General features: G+C 38.5%; 1 protein-coding gene across 1 annotated transcript in view; it reads left to right on the top strand.

Moving 5' to 3' along the window:
- DNAH1 (dynein axonemal heavy chain 1) overlaps nucleotides 1–13,837 on the top strand; it is a 5,225,710-nt gene that overhangs the window by 2,599,859 nt on the left and 2,612,014 nt on the right. Inside the window, exon 36 of the mRNA XM_044076389.1 lies at nucleotides 12,780–12,934. Within this exon, the coding sequence (XP_043932324.1) occupies nucleotides 12,780–12,934 (155 nt within the window). The remainder of the gene's footprint in view (nucleotides 1–12,779; nucleotides 12,935–13,837) is intronic.

Here is a 13,837-nt window from a genome sequence, read left to right as displayed (position 1 = left end):
ATCGCCAACTGCAATATCTGCTTTGGTGCTAAGGCCCTTCAAACTCAAAGAGAATAGTGGATTCTCAAAGGTATCCTTCCTCCTCAGATGAGATCTTCCCTTCCTACTACTTCTTCGTCATCTACTGCCACTTCTTCCCTGGTCAAGAAACAGGAAAAAACAAGACTAATGAGAAGTGTACTGAGAAAGAGAGTTTGGAGGAAGACAAAAGAGAGAAAGAAACAGTCAAAGAGAAAGAACAATCCAAGAAGTGGTCATTTGATCCATCTATTTCGGTCAGTCCAGACCCCAAGATATCAAAGAGGTCAGATCCATCAGTACCTTGGACTCAACTTTCTTTTCCTTATCTCTACTTGTGTCCAGAGCTGATAAGCCTAAGATTGCACTCCCCCATTCTACAAGAGAAGAAAATTTCAAGCCCACCCATGGTGGCATCTTCAGTCCAGTAATGTGGAAACCTTAAAAAGCAACATATTGAAAGAATGATGCAGAAGTTCTTGAGGACACAAATCCAGCTTGGGATTCTTTCAGTGCCATCATCCTTAAACATCCTGAGTACTGGTCCAACAACCACTCTTTTTTTCTCTCTGGTACCAGTCCACCCATCCAGTTTGGTTGTCATGGATCCAATCTACCCCTGTGTGCCTTTGTTAGAGCCGACAGGGCTTGTTGCTTCAGCTGTAATAGTGCTCTCTTTTCTTTTGACTCTGAAGCATTCAGATCAGGAAGAGTCTTGGAGATGAAGTGTTGGTGCCAGGACTCAAGGGGATGGGTTGACGCCAAAGTTATCCAAGCCATCTCCTCCTCTTGAGGCTTTGGCCCTTAACAGTTCGGGTCTGAGGTCAGTTTCAGCAGCATAGACAATCGAGGTGTTCCCTTCTACTTCAAGTTGGAGGAAATCTTCCTTGGGTTTGATGTTGGCTTTGGCATTTGAGGTCTTTGAAAGGGCTTTGGCTATGCCAAGGGGACAGGAGTTACCAATGAGCTTGGCTCCAACCCAACATCCAGAGGATTTTGTTCTCCTTCCCATTGTTCTATCCAACAGAGGCAGATGGCACCACAGGCCTCCAAGATAGCTCATTATATACGTTCCCAGTCTGATTCTGAACCTTATGACCACTCACCAGCTCAGGTTTGCCAGAAACAGATGTGCAAATGGAAATATATAGATTCATCTCTTGAGTTGTTCACAGAAGTCATGGATTTGGATGAAGGTGAAGGATCCCCAGAGCTCCCTTGGAAGACATCACCTTCTGTGAAATCCTGGAAATGATGCAGCAATGGTCCATAGATGCCTCTTCACTGGACCAGAATGTGTTCTTGTAGGCTTTTGGTTCCAGCTCATCTTCATCCTGGGTAGTACCTCCCATTGATCCTATAACTGATCTTATGGTTCATTGGGCATGGAAGTATCCTGATATGTGGAACCAATCTCACAGAAATCATATAGCATGTTGGCAGCACCCAGGGACAAGAACCATTGGTGCAGGGGTCCACCAGTAGATGCCATGGTGGTAGTGGTGGCCTATAAGAAGGAACTAATGGAGGAAAGTTCCTCTGTCCAACCCATAATGGGGAGTCTAGGGCATTGGACAGATTTGGGAAATGGATATACACTTCAGCAGCCTTCACCTTTTGAGCACTGAACTACTTGGCTCACGTAAGCCATTTTCAAAAAGATTTGACCAAGGAGATCTCCAAACCTCTCTCTCTCAGAAAACCAGCCTGCAGATGTCTAGAAGACTGTGGACTCCCAGCTCTCTACCTTGCAATCCATCTCAAATGTCACCATATGACTACTATCAAATGCAGCTGATGATATGGCAAGAGCAATGGGCACCGGTATTACTGTGCACCGGAGTACCTAGATGCATCTTTGCAGCTTTGCAGAAAGCTTTAAGATATCCTTCATTAATCCCCATGCAAACTGATCCACACTTTTTGGATGAAAGCTGAAGGACACTCTAACCAGAAGTCAATAGGATGGCAAAGCCCTCTCTGTAGTGGGAATTTGCTTCTCCACCTCTCAAAGTACCTTGTCTGGGAACCAGATGGTCAGCAAGAAGATGTGGTTCCACAAATCACAATGATATTACCAAGACACTCCTGGGGACAGACCTCCTCATTGCAGAGGAGGAGGTAACTCCAGTGGATGCCACACGAGAGGCAGGGGCAGACCACAAAGTCAAGGCTTTTGTGGTCAATTACTAAAAAGCCTTACCAGTGTCCCTGAGAGTTTGCCCATCTGCTGTGCTCTGGAGGCAGTTGGGGGTAATTATCCATGCACCCACAAGCCTACTGGGAAATAACAACAGATGGGTGCTAAGCATAATTTCCAGAGGCTACTTAATTCCCATTTCCTCTTTCCCTTTCAAAAAAGAAGGGATTACACAACATTCCACCCAATCAGTGGGAAATGGCAGCAGCAGAAATTTATAAGCTGCTTGAAAAGAGTGTCATCTATCCTGTCCTCAAACACCAGTTAGAGTCTGGAGTCTACCCAAGGTTCTTTTTGATACCTATGAAAATGGGGGATCTCAGTCCCATTCTAAACCGGAGTCATTTAAATCACTTTGCAAAATAGACAACATTCTGGATGTTCACGTTACAGTCCATATTCTCTCTTCTGAGGAAGGATGATTGACTGTGCTCAGTAGATCTTCAGGATGCATGCTGTCATGTAAAGACAGAGAAGTGTTCAAGGAGGTTTCTCTATTTCTGGCTGGGAGCCAATCATTTTCATTTCAGTCTCACCACAGCCCCCAGGATGTTCACTATAGTAATAGTTGTAGTTGCAACTTGTCTCCGTCTGCAGGGGATCCAAGTTTTCCCATACCTCAATAATTGGCGCTCTACTGCTACCTCCAGGCATCTACTGTGACACCATCTGGACCATGTGCTCCAACTAATGCAAAACCTGGGAATCCCAATAAACTTACCCAAGAGCCACATGGAGCCTTCACAAAAATAGAATTCATTAGATACAATGTGGACTTAGTAGTACAAATCAAAATTGCCCCAATCCAGACTTTTCTCCCTGCAACTGGTAGCTACACAGGTACTTCAACATCCTTCATCTTCAGGAAGGCTAATTCTACATATTTTAGGCCTAATGGCCTCCAGAATTTTACTAGCCCCTCTAGCTAGGTTTTACATTCGAGCACTTCAATGGACTCTTTCCATACAGTGTTCTCAGAACTTTCTTCCTTTATATGCCAACATTTGTATCACTCACATCTGCAGAGAGCATGTCAGCTGGTGGATAACATCTCAGTCAGTGACAGAAGGTTGACCCATCCACATGGATCATGGATCCACCATCAACTGTCATAATTAATGGTGTGTCCCCTCTAGGGAGGGGGGATTTCAAAGGGAGATTGGTCCATGGTTCTTGATCACATCTAAAGGCCAACTTTCACATCAATTGTCTTGGAGATGAGGGCATTCTTCCTAGCATTGCAGGCTTTTCAGGACATTCTCCCCAAAGGTGGGATTTCCAAATGGTAGGACAGTATGGCAGTAATCTAGTACATTAACAAACAGGAGGGACCCATTCCTACCTCCTTTGTCGGGAAACTTTGAGAGTATGGCAATGGATGATGTCTTTGCACTGATTTCTGGTAGCAACACACATCTCAAGGATGTTCAGTGTGCTAGAGGTCAAATTGAGCAGAACTATCTTAATGTCTTAGGAGTTGTCCAACAATTCAACACAGATGACTTTGATTTTTTTTTGTCACAGGAGCAACATTGCTGCAATCTTTTTTGCATCCTACATGAACAACAAATGCAGCAGTTATTTCACCCTGCTCCATCCACAGGGGCAGTGACTAAAGGACACACTAATCCACAATTGGCCCCCAGGTCTGCTTTATGCATTTACCTCATTGCCCCTCATGAATAAATTCATCCAGAAAGCAAGAAAGTGAAAGGCCAGGGTGATCTTCATTGCCGCTTTTTGACCCAGACAAACATGGTTTCCTTTTCTGTGGCCTCTTTTAGTACATCCCCCATGGATGTTGGATAATTATCCAAATCTCTTGACTCACCCAGCCACCCTGCTTCCTCTAGACCAGAAATTCATGAAACTAACCACTTGGTTCCTCCAGTTCTGACTTTGTCCATAAATACCAGACTTTCAGCAGTGGTCATTCAGATTATTTCAGCTTCTGCAAAACAATCCACAAAAAAGACATCATAGTAAAGGGAAAAGATTTGCCATTTGGACCATGTCAAAAAGAATAGATCCATTTTCTGTTCTCATTCCTTCCATATTGGAGTTTCAGTCGGAGCTCTTCCATAGTGGTTCCATTGTTTCCACTAACAAAGTACAAATGGCTGCAGTTTCAAATTTCCAAATAAGTCAGAATGACATCTCCAAAGCATTTCTAAATGTTTCTAAAACATTTTTAGGGGAATGTTCCTTCTGTGCCCTCTGATCAGGGACCCTGACCCTCTATGGGATATTAGTATCTTGCTCCAAGCATTAATTCAACTTTCCTTTGAACCAGCAGCTTCACTAGATTTGAACTTTCTTTCTTCGAAGATAATTTTTCCTGTGGCTGTTGCATCGGCCAGACAATTTTCAGAGTTACAGACCCTTTCATGCATACCCCCTTATCTAATTATTTCACAAGGACAGAGTTTCCTTAAATACTATTGCATCTTTTCTTCCTAATGTGACATCCAAATCAAATTTTAATCAGGCCATCAATCTTCCAGTGTTTTCCCCAGATTCTCCAACAAAGGTGAATATACTCTACATATGCTGGATGTTCATCATCAACTCAGATTTTATCTCCATAGAACAAAACACTTCAGGAAATCTGACCAACTGTTCATTTCATATTCTAAACCTAAATTGGGCAAAGCAGTTTCTAAGGTTACTGTTTCAAAATGGTTATCAGATTGCAATTTGTAGATATATATATATATATATATATATATATATATATATATATATATATATATATATATGCAACAAAAGGGCTTACCAATACATGCAAAACCCAAGGCTCATTCCACAAGAACAATAGTTACTTCAGCAGCATCTATGAAAATACTTCCCATTGATGACATTTCTGCTGCTGCAACTAGACCGACTGTTCACACCTTTGTGTCTCATTATAAATTGGATGCACAGTCTAGACCACGTTCCTCCTTTGCTTCCATTATTCTCAGGAATGTCCTTCCTTGATACCACCCAGGTAGAAGCAGCTTGGGAATCTGTCCCATATTTTGAATCAGATGAAAATAGACTATGGGGTGTCTGATTTGATTTTGGATACAAAAGTTGTGTACTTAGTATAACAACTGATTTTCATCCAGTTCAACCTCCTGCCCCCTGCTGCCCTGCCCCTTTCAGAAATTCTCATTTCTTGTTGCCATCTGGTGACCAGATTTAGCTCATCTGGACCCTGTCCGTGTACAGTCCTGTTAGACTCTGATCTCCTTACATAGGTTTTGTCATTACATTAGTGGACATTTTTTTAAAAAGCTCATTATTCCTCCAAATTTTTATCTGGTAGGAGCAAACTCAATCTGAGGTTCAAGAGCAGGGTGCAGGGAATTATGGGTAGGGGAGGAGTCAGAGCCCTGGATCCATGAAGCTTCAGAGATGATGCCAAGATTAATTCCAATCAAATCAGACACCCCATATGTTGAACCAGAAGGAAATCAGACAACATGGATTTATCATTAAGGTAAGTACATAACTCATTTCTTAAGCAGTGGGAAGAAAAACTGAAAGAAGTAACTATTATTCATAAAGATTTTTTTTGTTGACATTCTTTTAGAACATGTATTTGATTCATAAAATGTTAAGTAAATTAGCATATAGAAGGGTGCTTTCATGTTTTAACAGCTAAAGTAAAAATAATTCCTAGAGATTGTTTTTTTTAAATTATATAAGGGCCCAGACTAACCCCAAAAACATGTAGCATTATATATATAATAAATGAGAAGAGAGAGGCTTGTACTTATTAATCCTGTGATATACCTAGCATCATTACATTTGTACTGGGTTTTGAAAACAATGTTGTGTTGTGTCTTTCGGCTTTTCCCAGTTAGGGGTCGCCACAGCGGAACTCCGGTTTGCTAATGATTGGCAGTAGATTTTTACATGCCGAGTTGCCAGCCCTGACGCACAACCTTCAACGAAGGTACACTCATTCACACATGCATGTCTCCACATAGAAGATGCTGTAGCTGAGAATCGAACGGGACAATGTCTTGCTGTGAGGCGACAAGGCTACCGCAGCACCACCACCGCAGTTGGGTTTTGAAAACAATCAGCTATAAAAAAGAAAGCATTCTAGGAAAATATTTGTAGGTAAAATTGTTTTGGAAAATGGTAACCTCTTAGATCAACAAATCTGGACAAAGCCACAAATAATGGGGACATAGATCCAAAAATAGGGATAACTTTTAATATTGCTCTTACAAACTTAGAAAATTGATACAATAACAAGTTTTTCATTAGAATGAATTTTCTAAAGGGTATGAAGTCTGAAAGTCAAATGCCTGCTATTATTTTCTGAGTCCAATCCTCAATGATTTGCCAGTGATTTGCCAGAAAAGTACAATTATGAGAAAAGGACCAAAATATGAGTAAAAATAAGGACATTGCAAAATTCTAGACAGTTGAGACCTATGTGTAGGAACAAAAATAAAATGAAAAAATAAATGGCTGTGAAAGTATTAAAAGAATATAAGAAAAATACTGGGAATGTTAGATGTGGAAAGTGTGGCAGAAAAAAAAGAACAATGGCATGATGCTATTATGGAAGATATTATATTGAACCATGGGTGAAGTTGTCAGATAAGACAAGAAAGACAATAAAAAACAAAGGAAAACTTGAAAGAAAGTGTGGAAAGTATCTTAATAGAACATAATGTCAAATAAATTGCCTTTTAATGGTTTAATGTTGCATAAACAAGAGAGGAGAAAATGCCATGTGACTAGAGAAAGAGGAAATAGTCAGTTGGTTTTGTTATCTTGCAAAAGACCAATAAAGTTTTGGAATCCTACAAAGAAATTAATGATTAAGAAGGAAAGGAAGAAATAAAATTAAATAAAGCTTTATATGGATACTGTGATTTAAAAGAAAAGGAAAAGTAGAAAAGGCAAATAAGAATAGCTTTCCATGGGTTTAGTATAAATGGAATGCTTAATGTGAACAGTTGTATAATAAAAAGTGGGAAATAAATATTGCTACAAAAATTAAGTCTTGGTTATAAATGAAAGGAGGTGGAAATTGAGAAGATTTTTTTTGTTTTTGTAGTTATATGTATGTAAATAAATTTTATAAGAAAAATACATATGTAAATAACTAACTATAAATTATATGCCTATTTTAAGCATTTAAAAGAAAAGTTTAATGAATCTTTGGGAACTCTTATGTTTTGAGAATGAAGAGACTGTGTTTGAAACTGGAGGGCTTGTGGAAAGATTTTTCACTCTTAAGTTTGGAGGATGAGGAGATTGTTTTTGATACTGGGGACATGCGGAATAGACAGTGCAAAGATTGTTGCCAGTGCTGGGTTTATAAGCTATAATTCTAGGCTAAATGTGGGTGGATGTGATGAAGAGAATTGAGAAGGAAAATCATATAATGGTAAAGGAGCCAAAATCGTTTTGAAAGGAAATGGAAAAGATAAAAAAAAGTTGTCTGCAGGGGGTGGGGGAACCAAAGTAGAGAAATTGATGATGACATGAGACATTCTTTACAGAGATAAGGAAGTTGATATATTTTAATGTTGTGATCATTGGTGGAGGCGAGGATGTTCCATTGCATGAAAGGAGAAATGTCTGGATTTTTTTGCTAACCTGGAGCACATAGTTTACCACATGCAAGGTATATTTTATGAGAAAACTTGATTATTCTGTTGGATTTTCTTGATCATTAAATTAGAGCACTGTCTCATGTACCTAAATAAATTCTATATTTCATTTGACACTGTTAAGGACTGTGAACCTCGATTCCAAAAGTCAAGTGTTGTACAGAGTGTGGATCAATGGAAGGACTTTTCTTTTCAGGGACTTGTAGCTAACAAAGGGAATTTTTTGCTGTTTTTTTTTTTTTTTAACAGAAACACTGACTGATATTGATGTAAAAAATGTATTTGAAAAAATGTATTATGTTAGAAAAATCATACATGAATAGACTGGGGATTAGGAGCCTTTAGTTCAGTTGAATAGTTTGATTCCCAGTACTAGGTGGTAGGAATAGGGATGAAATAGGGATTGTTGTGGGGGTTGGTATGATGGAGGAGGGGAGAGGCTTTGGATAGAGGAACTGAGTGATGTAAAACTGAAGGAAAACAAAAGAGATGGAAAAACAGGTTAACTGTAATTTAGATTCTGTCTTTAATTGTGAATAGTTTAAAGGCAAAACAGAGAAGGCTTTTGATTGCTGACTGGGTGAAAGGGCAAAATTACAATATAACGTTTACAGGATATATATTTTCTTACAAAAACGGAAAGAGCAAAGTTAAAAAAGCTTGCAGGTGGCACATGTTTTCACAGGTTTTAATCTGAATACAAATTGAAAATAGTGATGGTGAAGGATATTGTTTGTTGATTTTGGGATAGAGAGAGATAGTTTTCTGACATATATTTTGGTGTGCCTATGCCAACTTGCTTCTGAATATCAAGCTTCTCCCACCAAATCCATTCCTTGGAGGTGGGGATCATCTCCAGATCCACAAAGACAGGTGAGTCTATGGGAAAGCCATGATTCAGTTAGCCATCAGGGTTGCTTGTGTCTTTGCCAATATCCTTGCAATTCTGGAAATGTTTGTATTACTTACCTATTCTTTCCCCTGGGCAAAGGGTCATACAGCATGCATCACTGTAGAAGCCCACAATGTCTACCCCATCACAAGTCCACTCTCGCCTACATCTGCATTATGAATGCCGCCTACCTCCATTATGTGCCTTAGAGGGACTGCACACTTGCATGCAGGTCATGGGCCCATCCCATTTCCACCAAAGGGCTGCTGCAACTTGAGGCTGGCACCTCCCCTTCCTCTAGGATAATCATGGCCATCCTCCTTCCCAGCTTCATCAAAGGCCATAGTCAAGGCTTTATCCGTGTATGCCCACCAAGCTGGCTAATAGTTTTAGGATACTTAATGTGCTGCAGCAGATGGAATGACTAAACAAAACACTTGAAATCTTCAGAAATTGTTTTAAATGGGAAATGTACTGTTTGTGTATAGCAGATTGTAACTGTACTTTAAGGGTAGATTTGATAAGAAAAGGAAAAGGATATAAAATTAGTTAAAGATTTAATGACTTTAAGGTTATTTAATGACTTGTAGTTATTTGAGGTTTGTGGGTGATGGTGAGAAGACAAGAACTGTTCTTAGAGGTGAGAAGACAGGAACTGGACTTAGCGGTATCTGTATATCGGTATGAGTGGAAGATTTTAGCATGATAACAACTGGACTTTTGAGAAAGGAAGGTAGACTAAGATGGAGTGTTGATAAGGCTACTTCAGAATGTTGTTTCAGGGAAGTATAGACTCATTATTTTGATACACTATGGGAAGACCATATTTTAATGAGGGATTTTGTTTTGAAAATTGGATTTGAGTGGTGGGTTGTGTTGAACGATAAACTTAGAAAGAAATTTAAGTATGTGCTGTTTCATTAATGCAAATTTTTAGAAAGAAAAACAAGGGGCAGAAAAGTTACATGACATGGAATTTTTTTATAAATCTATAAATTCACATCAAGGTATTACCATTTTGGAATAAGTGTATTTTAAGAGTCCTTTTTACAATGGTTGTTTGGGTCTATGTTAAATAAATGAATGCTTAAAATGTCGAGTACAACATACTCAAACACTTTTAAGCGAATGTTTATGTGACCGAGAGCCCAGAATGTCACAAAACACAATCCCAAAATGTTTTGTTTGGCCACCCACTCCTCCACATTCTAGACAACACTAAACCAACAAACCGTAACTTCCAATAAATCGTAAAAAAAAAAAAAAAAAAAAAAAACTTAGAACAACATACCGTAACATTGCAAGAAGGGGGGCAAGCCACCCTGCACCCCCTACACCTCCCCTGCTTATATATACCAACTCCGAGACCACACTTCAGTGCAGAAAAGGGAAATTCTCCCTTTCTGCACCATACTGCACTCTTAGCAGTAGCTGATATGACGTAATACATCACATATGTCAGTGCTGGCCAACAGAAACATTTCGGAACTCCATTTTCCGACATTCTGGGCTATCGATTAAATAAACGTTTGCTTAAAAGTGTTCGAGTATGTTGTACTCGACATATTAAATGTTCGTTTATTTAACATAGACCCAGTTGTTTTTGGCATTCATTAAGTTTATACTTGGATGAGTTAACTATACTGTTGTATAAAGCAAAACTCTTTAAATATTCTACTTACAAAAGAGCAGTGTGAACACTTAGATTACCAGCTTCTCCCATGCAAACAGCATTTAGTTAGGGCATCCCACAACCATTTTCTGTACCTTGTTCTCTAGTGCCCTGTCCAGTTCTTGTGCTTTAAATATAGTATCTGCCTTCTGGATCCAAATTCCAGTGTTTTCAAGCTAAAAGAGAGCTAGAAAACCTCATCACTACTACGTGTGTTTGTGATTGTGAGCATCAATTTGCTCTTTCAACCCTGTGGTTATTAACATGTGCGACTAGAGTCAGATCCTCACCAGAAAATGCTGCTATAGAACATCTGCCTGATGTGCATCTCTGGGCAGTGTAGAATTAGCTATGACTTGCCAAGCATCTTTTCGTACCCTGTGGCCATTCGCATTTAAGATTTTTCTTGCTTTGTAGTCATTAATATTGTGCTACAGTTCCTTTTAAATCCAATTAGTTCCTCTTTCTTCTTGTTATAGTAATTTTGAGTTCGTTTTTCATGTTTGAAAATCTGGCAGCTGAAAGAGAAGCAGGTAATTCATATCATTTTATTAGAACTTTTGATTAGCTGAGTCCTTGTCACCAGAATTTTCAGTCATGCTATAGGACATAGCTGTGTTGCATCATTCCAGATTTCCTGATCTAATAATTTTTTGGTGACAGAGCCATTCAACAGTAGTTTTTTAGTTCTTATCCACTCTTGATGTTATGTCCAGAATGGTATTCTTTTTAAAGTAATGATTCTGTAATATAAATTCAACACTTAGAATAAGAGCTTCTGATATTCGTCACTGTATCTATAATGTTTGCAGATAAGTTAACATTTTTGTACTGCAGTGTCTCAGAAAGATCAGTTCTGATATTCGTCACTGTACCTATAATGTTTGCAGATAAGTTAACATTTTTGTACTGCAGTGTCTCAGAAAGATCAGTATTTCTGCATTGTCTATCCCCCTCCAAAATCTTAATCTGTAACATGTTATAGTTCTCATTTGGGTCACCTCCGCCATCCGTATAGAAGTCTTCCTGTTCAAGTAAAATAACTGGGGAAAAACTATTTCAGCAGACATGATACTTATGCTCCAAGTACTGCTCTACAAATCACCTCAGGCTTCAGACAACAAAATGTCATATATACAAGACATGCCTGACTTAAAAATAAAACTTAACTTTAACGATTTTCATCTTTTCCACTTTTGCAGCATTTTGTAAGTAAACTGAATGCAGAAGCTACTATACAGTTTACTTGTTTACGCAAAATGTATAATCTTTAGCTGAAAAGATTTAACCAGGGGCTTTGCTTATATCACATGTCTCATTTATCTAGTCAAATATCTGCATTGGTTATGCCTAGGTTATCTTTAAATGTATGTTTTTTTTGTCTGTCAGAGGCAATTTTCTTCTTCACGTAAAGGCAGTTCTATATAATACTACTTATCCGTATCATGTATCTTTTATAGGGCTACTTATCTTAATCTGCAATATTACATTATATTTCCTCTTCCCAAAGAAATATAGTTATTTTTGAGATGCTGTCCACATGTAATCATTTATGGTATATATATATATAAAATAGAATTAAGGGTAAAGCTAACCATCCTGCCACCACCAGGAATGATGTATAAAGTTTTATTGAAATATTTCATTAAATTATTACACTGTTCCATTTCTGGACATAGAAATAATAATATCTTGTTATTTTTTAAGGGAAACAGATTACTACATTAATAAAACACCATGAAGACCAAAGGGGATTTTTGGAGAGTGGCACAAGCGGATGCTTTGCTCTAGGTCATAAGAGTTGCTATGTCTTCTCTGCACTTCTAACCACCCAGACCAGGCATTATCCTTCTGAGAACTAGCCTCCACCAGAGTGTAATAAAGGACCACACTTTGTGTTTCCTCCCCTCCAGGATAGGAAATGCCATCATCCCAACCTCCCTGTTAAGCTCCCAAGACACTAATCAGACTTGGGTCACTTGGGCTGTGGTCTGGCTTTATACCTCTATGCCAGCAGTAAGAGAAGAGGATTCAGTAATTGAAGAAAGCTATAGCAATGTTGCTTATATATTGGTGTCTCACACTCCAACCAGCTGTCGGTGGCATGCTAGTCTATGACTAGTCCGAGTCTATTGAGAAACAGAAGAACTTCTGAAGAAAACTCTGGTTGGGAATAAAGAAGGTATCATAGAAGATATATCATTTGTTATGATGTACTGTAATAATAACTTCTCAAAGATTTACTGTTATGATAAATATACTTAATGAGAAATGCATTTTATATAAAGGTTAAACAGTAACCTCCATTTGTCTACATATGCTTAAATCCAAAACGAAATTCTTTATTTTCACATTTTTATATTTTTTACACAGTGTTATGAAGTTTTAGCTGCTGCAATAAATGCCTTGAAAGGCCAGCCTTCAGTCAGTGGTGGTGTATATGAATCTATTCACACATTTATACTTAATCCAAAGTCTATTACCATGGGTCAGTTATATGGTGAATTTGACCTCTTAACTCATGAATGGTAAGTACATTTTATTTAATTTATGCCACTGTTGCTAAATTATTTTTGTGATATGTTTATTATAGATTAGTAACAATAACTGTTAATGTCACACATGCATTTTGTTCTGTGATTACAGTGTATGCTAGCTTCATATCCTGGAAGAGTGCATCAAAATTAGTCAGTGAGGTTAATGCAATTTTCCAGCATTCAACTAAAACTATGTGACTGAAAATATCACTGTCTTGTATTTCCATTGGCGTTCATTGAAATGTTAAAGGTCCATGGGTATATCAGGATTTATCCACAGTCAGTTTGGTTTGATCACTAGGGAAAAACCAAGTGATTAAACAAATCCAACCATGGGTAAATCCTGATATACCTACAAACAGGAGGAGATTATTGGTATTATAACAGTATTTAAGAAATTACTTACCTTTCTTAAATAATGCAATTGTCCCACTGTACTCATCCTTCATTAGACCCATTATAGAGTACAACACCCCATTTGGTATGTACCTCACAAGACATCTGCAACAGCTGGAAAGGCCACAGAAGTACCTCACTAAAAGAATCACAGACCTAAAGCAAATGCCCTATGCTGACCGTCTAAAAAAACTCCAACTGTACTCTGTGGCATACCGTCTACTCAGAGGTGATCTCTACTTAACATACAAGGCCATGTCAAACCCTGAGCTGTTGGACATGCTCCACTTAAAGAAATTACAATCCCTCAGAGCCACATACTCCAGGTATCTAAAACTTGTCATTATAATGAACAAAACATGCTGGAGGGATAGGTTCCTGACCCAGAGTCTCCCCATACTCTGGAATAGACTGCTCATACATGTCAAGCAGAGCACCTCCTTGGCCCTCTTCAGAATGAACCTTGACAATTGGATGGGAGATAGGAAATTCACCCCG

This window comes from Protopterus annectens, chromosome 7.part0 (assembly GCF_019279795.1).
Source record: "Protopterus annectens isolate FY-2018-M chromosome 7.part0, PAN1.0, whole genome shotgun sequence".
NCBI lineage: Eukaryota > Metazoa > Chordata > Ceratodontiformes > Protopteridae > Protopterus > Protopterus annectens.
Note: the sequence above shows the minus strand (reverse complement) of the source record. Positions and strands in the feature narration are given on the sequence as shown.